General features: G+C 50.7%; 3 protein-coding genes across 3 annotated transcripts in view; all 3 read left to right on the forward strand.

Annotated features, from left to right (window-relative positions):
- Window positions 1–6,228, forward strand: part of Ubtd1 (ubiquitin domain containing 1) — a 57,263-nt gene extending 51,035 nt beyond the window's left edge. Inside the window, exons 2-3 of the mRNA XM_051146572.1 lie at window positions 3,304–3,531; window positions 5,168–6,228. Of these exons, the coding sequence (XP_051002529.1) occupies window positions 3,304–3,531; window positions 5,168–5,553 (614 nt within the window). The 3' untranslated portion in view covers window positions 5,554–6,228. The remainder of the gene's footprint in view (window positions 1–3,303; window positions 3,532–5,167) is intronic.
- A 1,304-nt stretch (window positions 6,229–7,532) lies between these two features.
- Window positions 7,533–18,008, forward strand: Ankrd2 (ankyrin repeat domain 2). The gene is made up of 9 exons (XM_051147132.1): window positions 7,533–7,634; window positions 11,961–12,062; window positions 12,210–12,368; window positions 12,462–12,569; window positions 14,501–14,599; window positions 14,925–15,023; window positions 16,621–16,719; window positions 16,938–17,036; window positions 17,760–18,008. The coding sequence occupies exons 1-9, from the start codon at window positions 7,548–7,550 to the stop codon at window positions 17,904–17,906; spliced, it is 999 nt and encodes a 332-aa protein (XP_051003089.1). The 5' UTR covers window positions 7,533–7,547; the 3' UTR covers window positions 17,907–18,008.
- A 792-nt stretch (window positions 18,009–18,800) lies between these two features.
- The window catches only part of Hoga1 (4-hydroxy-2-oxoglutarate aldolase 1), a 28,375-nt gene continuing 27,310 nt past the window's right edge, over window positions 18,801–19,865 (forward strand). The window contains exon 1 of the mRNA XM_051146573.1: window positions 18,801–19,082. Coding sequence (XP_051002530.1) covers window positions 18,887–19,082 — 196 coding nt within the window. The 5' untranslated portion in view covers window positions 18,801–18,886. The remainder of the gene's footprint in view (window positions 19,083–19,865) is intronic.

Genomic DNA, 19,865 nt, shown 5'->3' on the forward strand with positions numbered 1-19,865 from the left:
CTTCCCCCAAGTGCTGGGATTAAAGATGTGTGCTACTACACCTGGCCTCTGTTGGATGTTGTCAAGGCCGAGTTTTATGTTGTTTTCTTCCAGCCAGGATTTGTGTTTCCCAGGAACACTTTGCACTGAATGTTGGCCATGGTTCTCCACTCACTGTATATTTGTAGTGCAAGCCACAGGATTTAGTAAAACCTCTCATGTTGCTCTCAGGCAGGCCATTTAATCTCTCTGCATCTGCCCTGTCATCTGTGAAATCGCATCCTGGTACCCACTGCCTGAGGCGGCAAGGCTGGGGTGGGATAGTGTATGTCAGTAGACATCAGTGGTGGCCAGTGAGGCGCAAACCAGGCCAGCCTCAGCCATGGCACCAGCATGACCCTATTGCAGAATCGGCCTCGAATTTGCTATGTAGTCAAGGTGAATTTTAGTGCGCCTCGGCTTTGAGATGGCCGAGCCTTCAGATGTCTGCAAGACAGAGGCCTCTGCCCTCAGTCTTGATGACAGGCTGGAATTGTCTTGGAACTGGGTACCAAGAAAAATGACACTTAGCAGAAATGATTTTCTTCAGATACTGTAGAAAATGGTTGCTTATGTTTTTTTTAATTATTAGATCATGATAAGCCTCAGGAAAAGACAATTATCTATATGTACATATGCTACAGAAAAAGTTCATTATAATTACATGGTAGAGTAACAAGATGTTAGTAATTTCATGTGTATGAGTGTTGTACCTGCGTGTAAGTCTGTGAACTACATGCTTGGTACTTATGGGGGCCAGAACACAGCTGTGGGTCCCTGGATCTGGAGTTGTAGACAGTTACGTGCCAACACATGGGAGCTGGGACGCAAACAGGCTTGTCTGGAAGTACAGCTAGTGCTCTTGACTGCTGAGTCAGCTCTCTAGCCTCAAATAGTTCATAATTTTTAGTCGTGTGGAAAGTTGACAGTAATATAAAGTAAAAGGAAAATTGAAATTGTATATTGGCGTGAAAATGTCTTAACTCCTTTCGGTGAAAAAGAGTGTAATGAAATGCATTTAGTACCCTGACCCTAGTGCAGAGTACAGGGGAGTAGTGCAGGTTTTTGTTTGTGTGGGTTGTGTTTTTGTTTGTTTGTTTTATTTTGTCTTTTTCTCTTTTAAGATTTATTACATATACAGTGTTCTGCCTGCATGTCAGAAGAGGGCACCCGATCTCATTATAGATGGTTGTGAGCCACCATGTGGTTGCTGGGAATTGAACTCAGGACCTTTAGAAAAACAGCCAGTGCTCTTAACTGCTGAGCCTCTCTCCAGCCCTTTTGCTTTGCTTTTGAAACAGGGTTTTTCTATGTAGCCCTGGCTGCCCTGGAACTCACTCTGTAGACTAGGCTGGCCTAGAACTCACAGATCCACCTGCCTCTGACTCAGTGCTGAAGTTAAAGGCATGTGCCACCACTGCCTAGCCAGTTATTCCTTTTGAATAGTGGAATTCTAAGTAATTTTCTCCCAATGGCAACATAGTGCAATGGTCAGAGTCTGGGCTTGGAGTCAGAAGGTCATGCGTTTAGTATCTGTTTGGCTTTTGACAAAAGACAAAGTCTTGGTTTTTCCATCTGTTGGGTGGTTTTTCCATCTGTTGAGGTGTAGCTCTATAGCAGGGTGCTCGCTAGCATACAGAAAGCTATTATTTAAATAAAAGAAAGATCTTGAGTCCAAAGAACTTACCTGTATTTGGCCTACTTGGCTATAAGTGGTTGGTGTTACTGGGTTTCTCCTTGGTTTGAAGTTTATTTCAAAAAGCAAAGGGGGGCCAGTGGCAGCCTATTGGGTTCTGCTTTGTAGACTTTTAAGGCATTGCTTTGGTGACCCCCTTTTCCCTCCCAAGTCATAGGGGCTGGATTTCTTCCTAGTAAGGTAATTATTTGCATGATCCTTTTGAAAAGTTTAAAAGAGGGGCCATAATCACATTTGAATGTGTTATAATGAAGCTGGGCTCCTCTGAGGATACAGAGCTGCCATCATTAGTGCACAAGGGTGACAACTGGAAAAGTCCACTGGTACCACACACAGTTTCTGAATAGTGTGAGAAGAGCCTAACTAACTGCCCCTTCAGGGATGTTCAGCCACAAAGGGCACCCTGGCCATCAGGGGACACAGCTACCAGCACAGACCTATGCTTTCCTTGTAACCCAGCCAGTCTAACTGCCTTATTTTGTTATTCTTAGCCTGTCTGTATTGATCCCAGATTTCTTTTATGCTAAACATATACTTCTTTATAATCAAGATTAAAATGTCCAGTAACAAGCTGGAGGCAGCAGTACATGTTTATACTCTCAGAACTCAGAAAGCTGAGGCAGGAAGACTGTGAGTTCCAGGTCAGCCTTGAGAATTTCACAAAACAGAACAGTTATCTGTTAACAAGAAAGCTTGTACAGACAGTCCCTAACTGAAGATCATTTCACTATCTTTCTTTTCTTCCCTCCCTCCCTCCCTCCCTCCCTCTCTCCCTCCCTTTCTCCCCCCCCCCCTTCTAAATGCATGCACACACACATCCATGTGAGGTCAGAGGACAGTTTGTAGGAGTTGGTTTTCTCCTTCCACCATGTGGCTCCCAGGGAAGAAACTCAGGCCATGGGCTTGGCAGCAGTCATTTCATCAGCCCAAGATCTTTTGATTTTAGAAGATACAGAAGTGACAGTCGGTAGAAACCACACCTCATCTTTGAGTTTTGCTCGTTCCCTCTGCTAGCAATGTAGTGTGACACCCTCCCCATGCTGGGTAGCAGCTGTCTCTACCACCTGTGGGCAGCTGACACTCAGCCTGAACTTTATTGCCAAGCTGCAATGGTCTGTATATTACAGACACTGTGTGCACTTTTGTATCTAAATATTTTCAATTTGTGATGGATTTAGTGGTACATTGTAAGATGAGTACATCTGTATAGGACATACTTTGCTCAGGGGCTGTAGGGATGGCTCAGTGGTTAAGAGCACTTGCTGCTCTTACAGAAGACCCAGGTTCAGGTCCAGCTCCTGTGTGGCAGCTCACAGCCAACCATAGCTCCCGTTCCAGGAGATTTAACACCTTCTGCTGGTTTCATTGGATACCAAATAAATAAAAGAGACAAGAACACACTTGCCTGAAAAATTTATTTCGTATCCATCACTTGGGTTTCCACACTCTGCTATTCAGAAAGTGTCCCAGTGCCCTAAATACAAAGGGGCCAGTGCAGTAAAGTGCCTGATAGGCTGAGGCCAGAGAGAGGGCAAATTACAGCTTATGTGGCTTCAGAGAAACTGAGCCTCTGCATCTGTCTTGCCCAGGTCGCAATGAGCCCTTGAAGAAGGAGAGACTCAAGTGGAAGAGTGACTACCCCATGACTGATGGACAGCTGCGGAGTAAGCGAGATGAGTTCTGGGACACAGCACCTGCCTTCGAGGGCCGCAAGGAGATCTGGGATGCCCTCAAGGCCGCCGCCTATGCTGCTGAAGCTAATGACCATGAGCTGGCTCAGGCCATCCTGGATGGAGCCAGCATCACCCTGCCTCATGGTGAGCAGGCAGGGCCTGGGCTCGGTCCTCACAGAGACTGAACATTGGGGTTTCATTGGTACAAAGGAAAGCCACTCACATGTCAGTAGTTTCTGTTTAAGCTGCTGGAGATGGAGGAGTATGCATGTATGTGTGGCCGTCTCATTCCTTTAACAACTCTTTCTGGCACCAACAAAGAAACATGACACAAAGCCAAGTGCGGTGACACATGCTTGTGATCCCAGCACATGGGAGATAGGACACAAGGGTATCTGAAGTTCAGGTTCAAGGCCAGCCTGGGTTACATGAGACTGTCAAGGAAGGAGGGGGGCCGGAAGAGTAGGAGGGAGGAGCAGGATCCCCCTTTGCCGAATGAGAAGACAGAACCAATAAAATGTACACGCTAAAGGCTTGCTGAAGGCACTCAGGGTCTCAGAGCATTTGAGGCACTGATCTGGAACCTTCTGCCACGTTGTCTTATTTTAGTTCCTAGCACCCTCGTTAGACTGACAGGAAAGTCATAGTAGAACTTGAGTCACAGACCTGGGTTCTGCCTGTGTTCCTGTCTTAGCTTGTGAGCTTTCCTTAGCTGTGTGGCCCAGAGCAGGGAAAGTCTCACACCAGCGCCTGAGTTCCTTGCAACTACAAAGGATTAATCAGGGTGTGCATAAGACCATCTAGTCCAAGACCAGCACTTAGGGGATGTTGAAGCCTAGGACCACCTAGTCCAGTACCAGCGCTTAGGGGATGCTGAAGTCCAGGACCAGCGCTTAGGGGATGCTGAAGTCCAGGACCAGCGCTTAGGGGATGCTGAAGTCCAGTACCAGCGCTTACGGGATGCTGAAGTCCAGGACCAGCGCTTAGGGGATGCTGAAGTCCAGGACCAGCGCTTAGGGGATGCTGAAGTCCAGTACCAGCGCTTAGGGGATGCTGAAGTCCAGTACCAGCGCTTAGGGGATGCTGAAGTCCAGGACCAGCGCTTAGGGGATGCTGAAGTCCAGGACCAGCGCTTAGGGGATGCTGAAGTCCAGGACCAGCGCTTAGGGGATGCTGAAGCCTAAGCAAATGGATTCCCCCCTGCATTGTATTACACCAGTAAGGAAACTGGGGCCCAGCCCAGCACCTAGCATGTGTACTCACCAAAAGGTTGAATAAACAAATAGTAGTATGCCAAAGCTGATGGCGCCAGAACCTGATGGACCAGGAAGTTAGCCCCATGTCCTTCTGGTCATAAGGGGGTCCCAGCGAGTCCTGACTCTGGGGTAGGACTGTGAGGTAGCTGTAGTGTGTGAGTTAATCGGCTTACACTGCTGTGACAAAGTACCACAGGTGAATTCCTTAAACACTAGAAATTTGTTTCTCAACATTCTAGATGCTGGAAAGTCCAAGGTCAAAGGGCCAGCTGTTTAGTTTTCGTAATGATTCTTGCCTCTTTGTTGTTTTTACATGGTAGGCAGGCAGGAAGAGAGAGATTGGGGAGGAGTCTCTAGGGTCTTTCCTTGTAGGGACACCTGTCATATCCGTCCGACTGAGCCCTTATAATTCACTCATGTAACCTTATCTCTTCCAAATATGCTTCAGCAGGAGTCTGGGGACATGGTAATGAGTACAGGAAAGCAGCCCCCAGACCACGCTGACAGCTCTGCCTTTCCCACAGGGACCCTTTGTGAATGCTATGACGAGCTGGGCAATCGCTACCAACTGCCCATCTACTGCCTGTCGCCGCCCGTGAACCTGCTGCTGGAGCACATGGAGGAGGAGAGCCTGGAGCCTCCTGAGCCCACCCCGAGTGTGCGCCGTGAATTCCCGCTCAAAGTGCGCCTCTCCACAGGCAAGGACGTGAGGCTCAGTGCCAGCCTGCCTGACACAGTGGGGCAACTCAAGAGGCAGCTGCACAGCCAGGAGGGCATCGAGCCATCCTGGCAGAGATGGTTCTTCTCTGGGAAGCTGCTCACAGACCGCACACGGCTCCAGGAAACCAAGATTCAAAAAGACTTTGTCATCCAGGTCATCATCAACCAGCCCCCACCCCCCCAGGACTGACAGGCAGCTAACTCCTGGGGAGAGAGGCCATGGAGGTCCCCTGCAGGCTGTGGGGCCCTCAGCCTGTTGCTGCCCTCCAGTGCTGTTGTCTTCTTCAGGGGCGCCTCCCGCTACCCTGCTGTATGGCTCTTAGTGAGCTGTGAAGGGACTTGCCTTCCAGGGCACTGGATCTACCAGTGCTCAGCACCCAGGGAACAGTGCTACCTGTTAACACAGGCCTTGCCAGCCTTGTTGGAGAAAAGGCACCAGGCGCTCTCCACCACAGGTTGGAGCCATGGGGACAGGCCTGCAGACCTGGAACCCAGATCTGTCATCTAGTACCACCACTGTGCTCACTCCAATTTTCTGCTCAGGGTTGGAAGCAATTGCTGTCTCCCTCTTTATCCCTCACCATGACTCTGCCCTGGGCACAGTGCCAGTCCCCTGGAGGGGAGGGAATCACCAGTGAGCCCCAGGGCTTGGGGAGCTTGAGGCAGGCCTCTCTGCCTCTCCCTGCACCCAGCACAATCGGCAGAGGTGAGGCAGGTGGTCATATAGCTGGCTTTATGGCAGGGGTCTGCACAGGGCCATCCCCAACTGTAACCCAGGTAGGGTGGGGTCTGCAGCCTGGTCATGGCCCCAGCAGGGCCCTGTGTATAGACACATCTGCATTTTATCAATAAAGCCTTTTGCTCCTCTCTTGCCTAGCACTTGCCTTTGTGGTTCACAGCATGGAGGAACCCAGAACTCCTGCTGGTTTGGCTACAGATGGGGGCAGTAGAGCATCCAACCTGAGCTGCTGCTCTTGTGGGCCCTAATCTCCTCCAACCGCTATGTGTTCCTGTGGGCCCTGAAAAAAGCCATATCACCTCTGAACGCGCTTTGCTCTTTCTTCAAAGCAGAGATGGCTGCCTCCTGCGGCAGTTGCTGGGACAATTAGTGGGAGGCAGATGTGACGGGAGTACCCACAGAAGGCTGCGTGAGCTGGGTGCCAGCCACCCCACAGAGCTGGCTTGCCCATGCCATGCCAGAGATGATGAGCTTTCAGAAAGGTGTGAGCCATAGGTGGGCAGGCTGCTTCTTCATGCTGCTTCTGGGGGAACTGTGCACATGACCAGGGGGGACTCTCAGGGGTGTCACTTGCAGTTGTAGATGTACAGAGCTAGGCATTTTTAGTCCACTGGCAGGTTAATTAACTGGGTCATAATGACCCAGGGTTCTAGGCTGCAAGTCCCATGTGTGGAGCTCAGCCAGTACAGGTTTGCCTTTCCTCTGTGTACTCTGTTCTCAGGGATTGTGGCCAGCTCTGCCCAAGGCAGTCTGACACTGCCTAGTGCTCCTTTTCAGATGGCCTTGGCTCTGCACTCTGACTTCCCAAGACTCCTAAAACAACACTGTAAGTTCTGCTGAGGGCCCTGGGAAGACAAGAGAGAAACAGATGGACAGGGTCTGTTCTTGGCTAACGGACATGCCCTGTAGCACCATGCTTCATGAAGGTGTGCTGCGGGACCCAGGAGCTGCCACCAGAGGGCAGCAGCTGCTCCAACTGGTGCCTAAAGAAGGTCCCAAATTCCCACAGGTCTATTGGGGCTCATACTTGTATTTTTCAGGCCCCCTGGCTGGCACTGCCTAGACAGCATTTCTTGGCATCCAGCAGGTGGCACTGCCATCCAGGCCAATGGCAGCATGTGGGTCCTTTGTGCAGCCCATTCACCCTGGCTAAGATGTACCCAGTTCCCAGCACTGAGGACACATTGGACAGGCCCCTTCCTGCAGCTGTCCTTTTGGGGCACTGTGCCTCCTGGCATCGGGTAGGCCAGAGGTTAGGGGAGGGACAACTTCCTTCTCCTGGGCAGTGGCTTCCCATGCTCCCTGGGGCTGTCCGAGGTGAAGGTGACAGGTGGGGGAGGCAGGTGGAGAATTAAGGCCGTGAGCTCATGACAAAGGCGCCCAGTGGGTGGGGTGGGTACTCTGGCCTATAAAGACCCCATGCCCAGTGGCTTGGTGAGACAGTCATGGAGAGCGTCATGGAGGGTCCCGAGGCAGTGCAGAGAGCCACTGAGCTCATCGAGCAGCGGCTTGCCCAGGAGGAAGAGACTGAGGTGAGAGCCAGGGTGAAGGGTGTCGGGAAGGGAGGGTTCCAGGTTAAGGAGTACATCTGTGCCGCCGTGGGAAAGGAAAGACATGCTGCATGGGAAGGTGACACGCTCCTTCCCAGGGTCCAGCCAGGCCCATTTCCACATCAGGATGTTCCTGACAGGGTTGTGGGTGGTGAGAGATGGGGCTTCAGCCCCTCAAACAGGCACTTGGAGCGGACCGACCTTCCCGAGGCCCTGCCCACTCATCTGGGCTTCAGGGGATAGACTGGACTGTACAGGGAAGAAAGATGAGACCTCTGAGAAAGCACACACACACACGCACACACGCACGCGCGCGCGCGCGCGCGCACGCATACAGAGTCTCCTGGATGCCAGGGCAGGTACAGCTCCATGGTTTGCTGGTTTGGTTGCTGCTGGGGAGTGCGCTGATAAGAGTGGGTAAGGAAGATGGAGAAGAGCAGCTAGCACATCCCTGGGACTGTGGGCAGCACTTACAGAGGCCTAAGGCACAACCAGGAGCATTTTCTCCTGGATTAGTAAGTGTGACTGAAGGACTAACTTGTCCTGCTTTAAATTCACAACCTCAGAGGTGGAGCCAGCCTGGGCTACATGGTGAGATTACAGAAGCAAAAACAAAAACAAAAAAACCAAAAAACCCCAAAAGGGCCTAGAGTCCAATGCATAGGGGAAAGGTGGGCACTGATTTTAACCAACACTTTTTTTTTTTTTGGCATAGCCAGCTAAGAAGACAGAGGGCAGCAATGGCCAAACAGAAAATGGACAGTAGTGATGAGCAGGCTGGGTGTGTCACTGCGGTCCTCTGGGACTACTCAGGATGATAGAAGAGCTGGGCCTTCAGGAGCAGTCAGTGGAGTCAGGACAAGAAAGAACAGGAGCTAAAGTCTTCCTGGTGGAGGGACAGTGGTGATGCAAATGTGTGATAGTAAGCGCTAGGGCTGGAAAGGGAGGCCAAGGACCAACTAGAAGAGGCCAGGTAAGAGGTGCAAGTCTGTGGGCTGTGAGGAGCCACTAAAAGTTAGTGTGGGGGGAGCTGTGCCATCCGGTTCTGTTTTCTAGATGGTTCTGATGTTGCTAAAAGGAATTTGTTGGCTGGGGGTAGGAGGAGCCTACAGGAAGTCAGCTTAAAAGCATTCATCAGTTAAGAGAAGAGATGAGCTCAGATTTACCAAAGGGGGGGTGTGGACAGTACCTGGGCATCCCTGGGCCGCCAGGAATCTTGCTCCACCCCCGTCCCACCCAGTGTGTGCACATGGCTGTTGCTGCTGGACAGGAGGTTCATGTTGTGTCATTTCTGAAGTGTTGCCACAGACACTGGAACCATCTACGAAGGGACACAGCAGTCCTCTTCCATTCATTCATCCAACAAATATAGCCACAGGGTTGCAAGGACACAGGCGCCCACACAGGCAGCCTTTTCACCCAGCTCCGCTCCATGCCAGCCTCTGGGCTGAGCATTTCACCAGCATCCTCTCTAGTCTGAAGTGTGGTCTGCAGACTCAGACTGGAGTTTTGTTTTGACTCAAAAGTCTGCATTCAATTTCATAAAACCCCCCCCCCTTTTTTTTTTTTTTTTTTTTTTTTTTTTTTTTGGTTTTTCGAGACAGGGTTTCTCTGTGTTGCCATGGCTATACTGGACTCACTTTATAGACCAGGCACTCCTTGAACTCACAGCGATCCACCTGCCTCTGCCTCCCAAGTGCTGGGATTAAAGGCGTGTGCCACCATGCCTGGCTCATAAACACTTCTTGAGGGCAGATTCTGCCACCCCACACATGCAAATATAAAAAGGGCCTGAGTAAGAAATGGTGGCAGTAGAATTTGATAATGTTCCCTCCTGCCTCACAGTGGTCTCTCAGGGAGCCTCCAGCATCCTGTGGCCTCTCCTCAGGTTGGAAGGACTAGAAGGCATGGAGGCCACCTTAGGGTCTGCAGCCTACCAGTGCATCTTTAAGCAAGAACTACAGGAGGAGCCAGGTGTGGTGGCGCACACTTTTAATCCCAGTACTTGGGAGGCAGAGGCAGGCAGATCGCTGTGAGTTCGAGGCCAGCCTGGTCTACAAAGCGAGTCCAGGACAGCCAAGGCTACACAGAGAAACCTCTTCTTGAAAAGCCACAAAACAAAACAAAACAAAAACCAAACAAACAAACAAAAAACTACAGGAGGAGACCAGGTGCAGTGGCGCACACCTTTAATTCCAGCACTCATGAGGCAGAGGCAGGCAGACTGGTGTGAATTTGAGGCCAGCCTCATCAACAAAGAGAGTTCCAGGACAGCCAGGGCTATTACACAGAGAAACCCTGTCTTGGGGAAAAAAGAACTACAGGATGGGCAGAGATGCCAACTCCGTATGCCATTGCTTATTCACTCATTCATCGTTTGTTCACTTGGTTAACAAGTATTAGATGAGCAACTACTACATGCCAGGCCTTGTCACGGTAAATGCGGGTGACAGTAGGTGATTAAGCCCAAAGTCTGCCCTCTGGGGGCTTCCTGAATAATCCAGTCAGGGCCCCACAAGCAAGAGCAGTTGTAGCCCAAGACCATTTTCTTTCTTTTCTCTCTCTCTCTCTCTCTCTCTCTCTCTCTCTCTCTTTTTAAGAAGACACATGAGACTAACACAGGGAGACCCCAACTCATACATCAAGAAAGATGGTTAAGCAAGGTGACTGCCAAAGTAAACATAGGAAGAGGGGTGTGGCTCAGTTGGTAGAGCACTTGACTGTCATGTGATGCCCTGAGGTCTATCTTCAGCACTACAAAAAAAAAAAAAAAAAAAAGTGGGAAGCATCAGAAATAAAATGCAGACCCTTCCCTGAGAGAGGCTAACGCTAGGACTCAGTGGGAAATGACCAAGTTCAGGAGGTCAAGTTCTCCCCACTGCCCTCTTGCCTTGTTATCCTCAACCTGGGCACACATATCTACCCAAGCTGCTTGGGAGACTCTGGGAAAGGGGTGCCAGAACCTCACTAAGGGTGGAGAGGCAGTCTTGGAAAAACCAGAGCTTCAAATGGAGAGAGGAGGTGCATCATACCAAGACCACGTGGCCACAATCAAATGGAGAGAAGAGACACGTCATACCAGGACCATGTGACCACGAACACTGGAAGCTGCTGTTTCATCCAAGCTCCAGATATGACCAGGCAGAACATTTCTGAGAAAATGCAGTCAGTTTTTAATTAATTAATTATTTATTTTGATTTTTGGTTTTTTGAGACAGGGTCTCTCTGTGTAGCCTTGACTGTCCTGGACTCACTTTGTAGATCAGGCTGGCCTCAAACTCATAGTGATCTGCCTGCCCCTGCCTCCCAAGTGCTGGGATTAAAGGCGTGTGCCACCACCACCTGGCTTAGAACTGACAATTTTTATATTGTGAAAAGGGCTGCTGTAAGGGGGGAAAGGTGATGAGACTGGGGCTGCAGCTCAGTGGTATTGCTCTTATCTAGTCTCTGTAAGGCCTTGCTTCAACACCTGAGGGTTCGGGGAGACTGAGAGCAAAAACTATGATCTCTGATCACTATTACCTCATCAAAATGATTCTCCCCAATTAGACCCCTGTATCCTTGGGGTCTGCCTCTATGAACTCAGCCAACGACAAAATGGAAGCTTGCTTAAATTTTTAACTATTTTAGGCGTGTGACTATTTGCCTGCATGTATGTCTTGCACCACATGCCTGGTGCCTCCAGAGGCCAGAAGAGGGAGTTGGTATCCCCTGGGACTGGAATTGCAGATGGTTGTGGGCTGCCTTGTGGATGGTAGGACTCAGACCCATGTCCTCTGGAAGAGCAGCCAGTGCTCTTTCTTTACCCCTGAGCCATCTCTCCAAACCTTTGGAAAATTTTTAATTTTGTATTTGTAATGAATATGACCAGATTTTCCCCCCTGTCTTTATCCCCTAAACAATAAGAACACTTATATAACAGTCACATTGTATTAGTCACTATATATAATATTGAGGTTAAAAATATATAGGACTATGTTGTATAGGTAATAAAGACATATGGCATCATTTTATTAAAAAGGACTTATGTATGCTAGAATTTGTTGTAGTGGTTTTTGTCATTTTGAGTTTTGAGACAGGGCCTCACTATGTAGCTCCAGCTGGCCTCAAACTTCCTATGTGGACTAGATTGGCCCTCCAAAGCAGTAATCCTCCTGTTTCAGTCTCTTGAGTGCTGAGATCGTAGGTGTGAACCACCACACCCAGATTTTAAAACAAAACAAAACAAAACCCTCTTATATCTTTTCATTTAGCTGAGAACCACACCAATCACCAAATAACCTTAAGTAACATTCAGTGGCTTTCCAGAAACTTCGAAGAGCCGCTCCGGGAAAGCTGTCCATGGACATGTTAGTGCTGGAGGAAGAGAAGCGCCTCGGTGTTCAGAGTCCAGCTTTACAAAAGGTTAAGGTAAGTGTCGCGCTGAGAGTCGCGCCCAGGAGACAGGACAGCTAGACTTCCTACCTGCCTCACCCTGCTGCCAGCTCAGCCCCTGTCTCATCTGGTATCATCCCACGCTCTGCCGCAGTGTGGAGGTGATAGGCCGTCCTTACACAGGGCCAAGAGCGCGTGCGCAAGACGTCTCTGGACCTGCGACGTGAGATCATTGATGTGGGTGGGATCCAGAACCTCATAGAACTGAGGAAAAAGCGCAAGCAAAAGAAGCGAGATGCACTGGCTGCGGCCCAGGAGCCACCTCCAGAGCCAGAGGAGATCGTAAGGGCCCTGGTTTGGACAGATGTGGGCAGGGGAGCCTGGGAGGCCCCGAAGCACCCTACTATTCTCTACCGGTGACTGTTCTCTCTGCAGACTGGCCCTGTGGCTGAGGAGACATTCCTGAAAGCTGCAGTAGAGGGGAAAATGAAAGTTATTGACAAGTACCTGGCAGACGGAGGTTCAGCGGACACCTGTGATGAGGTGATGGCCCCCTCTCATTGTACCTGCTTCCCTTTGAGGACCACCATTATAACTGATCAGATCCGGGATCAGCTCCACTTGTGGGCTTGTTTGAGAACACACAGATGTTCTTAGGGTAGCTGAGGCAGCCCCGTAGTGGGCTTCCTTCCTCACTCCACAATTTCCCCAAATCTTTTCTAGACCTTTTCCCAGCTCAGACCACTCCATAGCAAATGCCACATGTTTCTGTACGGGAGATGAGGGAAAGGAATCCAACGAAGAGAGTTCTGGAGATTTGGGCCAAAATCCTATATCTCCACTCCCTAGCTGTGGGACGTGTGGCTGGGCTGTTGCCTCTCCAGGACCTAGATACTGCTAGTGTGAACATGGCCCACTGCCTTCTCAGTGTGTTACAATCAAATGGACCACAAGTGCCTCAATAAGTATTGAGTGGCTGGAAAGATTATAGGCACGGGCCGAAATAAGACACTTTCTCATGGTGTACATTCATGCTTCTTTTTACTATCATGTTTATTTATTTTGGGACAAGGTCTCACTGTGTAGCGCCGGCTGTCCTGGAACTCACTATGTGAATCAGGCTGTCCTTGAACTCACAGGGATCCATAGTGACTTGTGCCACTATGTTCTGGGATTATAAGTTTTTCTTTGTTTCTTTCTATCTTTTTTGTTTGTTTGTTTTTGTTTTGTTGTTGTTGTTTATTTGTTGGTTTGTTTGTTTGAGGCAGGGTTTCTCTGTGTAGCCTTGGCTGTCCTGGACTTGCTTTGTAGACCAGGGTGGGCTTGAACTCACATCGATACGCCTGCCTCTGTCTCCCTGAGTGCTGGGATCACAAGTGTGCACCGCCACGCCCAGTGGAATTACAATTCTTTATTAATCGTGTTAGTATTGCTGGGCAGAGGCAAGAAGAGCTCTAGGAGTTCAGTTCAAGGCCAGCCTGGTATACAAAACAAGTCCAGTACAGCCAAGGCTACACTGAGAAGACCTGTCTTAGAAGACAAAAACCAAAAAAACAAAAATAGTGTTAGTATTATTTGCAGTGGCAGGGCATTGTGTGTGCTAGGCAAGTGCCCTACAACTGAGCCACACCTAGCCCCTATCTCTATTACTCTACCATAGAAATATATGACATTGAAATATATCATTCTAAGTATGTTGATTCAGAGTGGCATTAATTATGTTACAGTGTTCTGTGACCATGGCCACCATCTGTTTTTAAATTTTTCTGTCACTTGTCCTCTGAAATTGTCTCTTGGCACTTTTTAAATGGCCTTGCTCTCAGGAGACCAAGCCTACCAGTGGCCACCCACCCTCGGGCCTGTTCTGTGTTATAGTAGATGTCAACCGTCAGTCACATCTTTGCTGTCTTTTGCTTCCAGGGTATTAATCTTTTTTCTTCTCCTACTTGCTACATGCTGAGAGTAAACTACAAGGAGGAAAAAAAAAAAAAAGGAGGGTCATGAAAGACTGCCCATAACCAGATCATTAGCACATACAAAGACTTGCATGATGGCCCAAGGGTTCCCCCAAATCTAAAGCCTTGAGAGAGGGAAAGTTGTTCCTTCCTTGGATCAGTCATCTCATGTGGCCTGTGCACCCAAGCCCCGCCCCACACTAGGGGAGACAGAGATGAGCCTCTCAATGCTCCCCTAGACTCAGGGAGCACCTGGGAGCAGCTTGGCAGAGCGAGCGCTCAGCGAAATCGTGGCACGCACCATAGCATGTGAGGGCAGACTCGCGATGCCCAGCAGTGGAGCCAGCTGTGCCAGCTGTACAAAGGCACGGCTGGTTGCAAGGGGAAGAGTGAAGAGGCTGGAGTCCCAGGGCAGGCCTCTGGGGCTCCGACTGGACACAGAACACATGGGCCCAGGCCTCGGTTTGGTGGGATAGGTTCAGGCCTGGGACTCAGGCCTGACAGTCTCTTTGGGGGCAGTTCCGTCGGACAGCGCTGCATCGTGCCTCCCTGGAGGGCCACATAGAGATATTGGAGAAACTTCTGGAGAATGGGGCCACCGTGGACTTCCAGGATCGGGTGAGAGGGCTGGTATCAGGTGGGAGGTAAGAATTAGATCTAGTGTCAATAGAATTTAGCTTCCCGTCAAATGTGTGCCAGTAGGCTGCCAGTAGGGGCAGGTCCTACCTCCATGTGTCCTGTGACTTTGGGTAAGCCCCATTGTCCCCTGAGCTGCCTCCAGGCTCTCACTTGGACTAGTTGGGCCCTGGCTTGTTTGTCCTACTCCGCTCCACCCCCCATACCTTTCTTTTGTTTGTCTCTCCACCTTCTTGGCTTCAATCCTTTCCCCCAGGGAACTCCTTTCCTTACAGCGCTGCCACTAACTCCCACCCATCCCTTGCAGCTGGACTGCACAGCTATGCACTGGGCCTGCCGTGGAGGCCACCTGGAAGTGGTGAGACTCCTGCAAAGCCGAGGGGCCAACACCAACGTGAGAGATAAGGTGACACAGCTGTTCTAGGTGCAGTCCACATTGGGGTGCTACAGGGAGGATGGGGGCAGCAAATGGCAAGTAAGCTGAAATGATAGGCACATCGTGGACCAGCCTGGTTCTGGAGTGGCTCCAGGCCCTCATGGGAGCTAGAAAGCACTGAGAAGAGAGAAAGACAAAAGACCTACTCTCTTGGAGGTGTGGTCCACTGAGAGGATGCAGGGTTTGTATATCCTTCACCATCCACCTGCCTATTCATCAATTTATTCTTTTACTTATTCATCTATTATCCTGCTATCCTTCCACTTCTTTCTTTCTGGTCCTCCCCCTTCTGCCCCCACCCCCACCCCCAGACAGGGTTTCCCCTCTGCAGCATTGGCTGTCATGGACTTCCTTTGTAGACCAGGCTGGCCTTGAACTCACAGTGATTTGGCCTGCCTCTGCCTCCATCCATTTCTTTTACATAAAACACTGAGCAAGTACTTTGGCTTCTGAGATACAGACCCTCAGCTGTAAAACTTGCAGTGTTCTTATGTAGATTAGGAGGGAAATGTTTGTAAATGAATTACTTCTTAACGCAAGAGGCTTTTGTCATTATCTATCACAGTCATTTCTCAATTGATGGCATCCAATAGAATTATTCAAAAAAGCTGGAGCTGGGCAGTAGTGGTGCACACCATTAACACCGCCAGCACTCGGGAGGCAGAGGCAGGTGATCTCTGAGTTCAAGGCCAGCCTGGTCTACACAGTGAGGCTTTGTCTCATTAAAAAATAAAATTACAGCCGGGCGTGGTGGCGCATGCCTTTAATCCCAGCACTCGGGAGGCAGAGGCAGGCGGATCGCTGTGAGTTCGAGGCCAGCCTGGTCTACAAAGTGAGTCCAGGATGGCCAAGGCTACACAGAGAAACCCTGTCTCAAAAAAACCAAAATAAATAAATAAATAAATAAAAATAAAAATAAAATAAAATTACTAGAAAAGAATGGGCTGAGGCAGTGTGTGAGTCCATAGTAACATACTTGCTTAGCATGTGCAAGTCTGTGGGCTCGATCCCTAGCATCTCAATGAATAAACATGTCAATTCATTAAAGGAGACTCTAGGCATGGTAGGCACCTCTGCAATCCCAGCACTTGGGAGGCAGAGGCAGGAGAACTGAAAGTTGGCAGCTACCTGGGCAACATAGTGAGGCCCTGACTTTTTGTTTTGTTTTGTTTTTGTTTTTCAAGATAGGGTTTCTCTGTGTAGCCATGGCTGTCCTGGACTCACTTTGTAGACCAGGCTGGCCTCAAACTCACAAGGATCCTCCTGCCTCCCCCTGCCCCCCCGCCCCCCGAGTGCTGGGATTACAGGTATGTGAGGTCTTGACTTTTTAAAAAAGGAGTGGACATTAGCTCACAGCTAGGCAAGAGAGGTACCACGCTAGGCTAGCCAGAGGAGGTGGCACTTAAAGCTGGGAAGGATAGGGGCACATTGTACTGTTCTCTCCTGTCTACAGCTCAGGCCTCAGCACTCAGCCGGGAGTAGGATTACACTGGAGATAGAATAGCTCTTCCACACCAGGCCCATTGTCCAGGCCTGTGGACCAACAGTCCTGCTTCCTCCCACACAGCTACTGAGCACTCCCCTGCACGTGGCCGTCCGCACTGGACACGTGGAGATCGTGGAACACTTTCTTTCCCTGGGCTTGGATATCAATGCCAAAGACAGAGTGAGTGTTTCTTCCTCCCCTGCTCAGCCAACGTGGGTATAAGAGCAGCTCACGGGCTGCCCAGGACAAGTGGTCCTTCCTTATAGGACCCTGGGGTGGGGGTGGGAGGTGTGGGGGTGTCAGCTTCCAGGCACGACCTCTAGCCCGTCTCCTGCCACTCTGCTCACTCACTGACCTTGAGGGTTGGTTACGCTAGCTGTGTGCCACACCTTCTCTAGGAAGGGGACAGTGCCCTACATGATGCCGTGAGGCTCAACCGCTACAAAATCATCAAGCTGCTGCTCTTGCACGGGGCTGACATGATGGCTAAGAACTTGGTGAGTTTCAGTTCTCTGGCGTGGTGGAAGGGTGAGCCCGTGCAGAGCAGATGGTCTGCAGAGGACATGGTGCAGCTGCAGCCTGGGTACACATGTCATTGGCTCTTGGCCCTTCCCACCCTAATCACCTGCCTTCCCAAATCTGGACCAAATGTGTCAAGGGCCAGAGCACAAGTTCAGAGAAACCATTGGAGAGGTGGTGAGAGGACTTCCCCAAGGTCCCCAGGGATGGCAAAGGGATCCCAGTGTTTAGGCCCAATCATAGAGCAACAAGTGGAACAGAATCGAAGGACTCGGTTGCTATGACCATTCTAGCATGGCGTGCTGGCTCTTGGTGGTCCTCGGGCTCTCTGAGAATAGATGTCCTCTGGTCCAAGTCTATCTTTTGGCCCACAGATCAATCATAAAAGAGGAACACGGAAAGGTTCTTCTGCACCAGAAAGGCTAAGGGGACACTGAGGAAAGCAGGGACATATGGAGAGGGTGTAGATGGGCTCGGCTTCAGCACTGCAGGCATTGGGGCTGGGCGATTCATAACGAAGGGATGTGCACTGTAGGATGGTTATGCAGCATCCCAGGCCCACTAGATACCAGTAGCACCCACAACCTCCAGTTGTGGAATGCAAGAGTGTCCTTACCCCTGGGCATTGGTCTCCCATTGAGAACTACTGGCTTGACTCCAGGAATCTGCTGAAGTCTGAATGCATCTTCTATTCTCTCCAGGCAGGAAAGACTCCCACGGAACTGGTCCAGCTATGGCAAGCAGACACCCGGCATGCCCTGGAGCATCCTGAGCCAGAATCAGACCAGAATGGACTGGAGAGGCCTGGGAGTGGGCGTGAGACACCCCAGCCTGTCCCAGCCCAGTAAATACTTACCCAGAGCTGGGTATGCGTCCCCTGCTGTGAGCTGCCTGCAGCTAGTCTAGTAGGAACACTCCCCAGACTCAACACGATAAAGTGCTGGCTTTGCTATTTGCAGTGTTTGTATCCATTTGCGCTCCAACCATGTTAGAACAAAGCCTGGGTGTTAATGAGTGAACTTGGGAAAGAGGACAATATGGAGTCCCTTGGGGTCGGAGTTCGCAAGCCTTCCTATTCTGGTCTGGCTTCTGCTTTTCTTCCCTAATCCCTAGGGCCAGGATTGTGATATATTTCACTCTGGTGTACTCATCCTCACCCCACCCCACCCCTCAACCCCACCCCCGCGTGTCCCTCCACCACCACCACCCCGCGCCCCCAGCCACCTGCCACGGTCTCCTCCCTAGCTCCAAGACTGTCCCATAGAGCTGTGTGTCTGTGCGTGGACAGCAGGGGGCTAACACCTGTTGGCCTTGGCGGAAGCCTGGTAGACAGGAGGAGTGTTTTTTTTCACAACAGCTTCAGGAACGGCAAGTGGGTGGCTACGGTAGGGCGGGGCCAGGGCAGCTCAGCCAATCAGCTCCATCAGGTTCAGCCCAGCCTTGAGACTGAGATCGCGTGTTGGGGGGTTAGGGGTTGGGGGGTAGTTCCTGGCTTTGGGGCTGTGGGTAGAGAGCCCAAGCCCTGTCAGAGACTCTTTTTGGTGTTGAGACCCCAGGAGCCAGTTCCTTCAGGCCAGAGTTGTGGCATTTCTCCAGCTGCTTCCCAGTAGGAAAGAAAGCCGGCCTGGGGACTCTAGGCCCGCCCCTGACCCTGGGACTGGCAGTGCAAAGGTGCACGTGCCCGCCCGCCCCCCAGCCTCCCATACCCACAAGTTGTTGGGTGCGAACACAAAATTGAACAGGGTACGTTGATCATTAACAGTGGGGGAAAAGAGTCCAAACTCAGCTCCCCTGTGGTCACAGTTAGGCCTCAAGGCCTCCTGCAGAAATGTTGGGCCCTCGAATCTGGGCCTCCATGAGGCAGGGGCTGAGCAGGGGCTTGTCTAGGACTGTGAAGGGGAAGAAGGCAGTAGATATTGCCGGCATCTACCCACCTGTGACCACCCCCTTCACCGCCACCGCGGAGGTGGATTATGGGAAACTGGAAGAGAACCTGAGCAAACTGGGCACCTTCCCCTTTCGAGGTAAGAGGGCAGCTGGGGAGCCCGATCCAGGGCGGTGGGGGTGAGGTGGGGTGGGGTGGGGGTGGGACACACCAGCTCTGCCACCTTGGACAGACCCTCATCTGCTTTTGATTTTCCAACTGTGGAGGGTTAAGGGACCGTCTTAGCTCCCAGGGTTATTGTGGTAAAAGACACGGTACAGTGCATGAGGACAACGTTGTCTCCCAGCCCTCTGCTGGCAGGACTGCACCAGCCAGGTCACATAGCAGTGCAGCCAGTATCAGCCTCCGGTTTTTGTTTTTGTTTTGTTTTGTTTTGTTTTTTAAATCTCCTGAGCCTGCCTGGTAGAACTACTTTTCAGTGTGTTGGCTCCTCTCATTCACCTCTTGCTTTACACGTGGGTCCCCTCTCTGAGGCCACAGACCAGATGCTATTGGTGAGATTCGGTCTTCCTCACGGCCACATGTACATTAAAAGATAGTAGAAAAGGACAGTCCCCTGCCCTGCTCCGCCCTCCTCCATCCACCCAGGGCAATTCCTGGTCAGTGCTGTCGGTGGCACCAGCTCCTAGATGGCTACATGGGCTCCCAGGGCTGCGGTCACTGTCCGAGGCCACTCCGCTAATGCATAACTACTGAGCTGAGATTTCAAGCTGCTGATGACAAGCTCCGTTCTGCCCACTGATTTTTTTTTTTTTTAAGATTTATTTGTTTATTATGTATACAGTGTTTTTACCTGCCTGTCCCCCTGCATGCCAGCAGAGGGCACCAGATCTCATTCTAGATGGTTGTGAGCCACCATGTG

Source organism: Acomys russatus, chromosome 5 (genome assembly GCF_903995435.1).
Source record: "Acomys russatus chromosome 5, mAcoRus1.1, whole genome shotgun sequence".
Lineage (NCBI taxonomy): Eukaryota > Metazoa > Chordata > Mammalia > Rodentia > Muridae > Acomys > Acomys russatus.

Excerpts from the sequence above, each read along its gene's own strand:
- Ankrd2 (XM_051147132.1), top strand. The coding sequence starts at position 7,548 with ATGGAGAGCGTCATGGAGGGTCCCGAGGCAGTGCAGAGAGCCACTGAG. Across the intron at positions 12,369-12,461 it reads CTCCAGAGCCAGAGGAGATC|ACTGGCCCTGTGGCTGAGGA; the intron begins GTAAGGGCCCTG and ends TTCTCTCTGCAG. Across the intron at positions 14,600-14,924 it reads CCGTGGACTTCCAGGATCGG|CTGGACTGCACAGCTATGCA; the intron begins GTGAGAGGGCTG and ends CATCCCTTGCAG.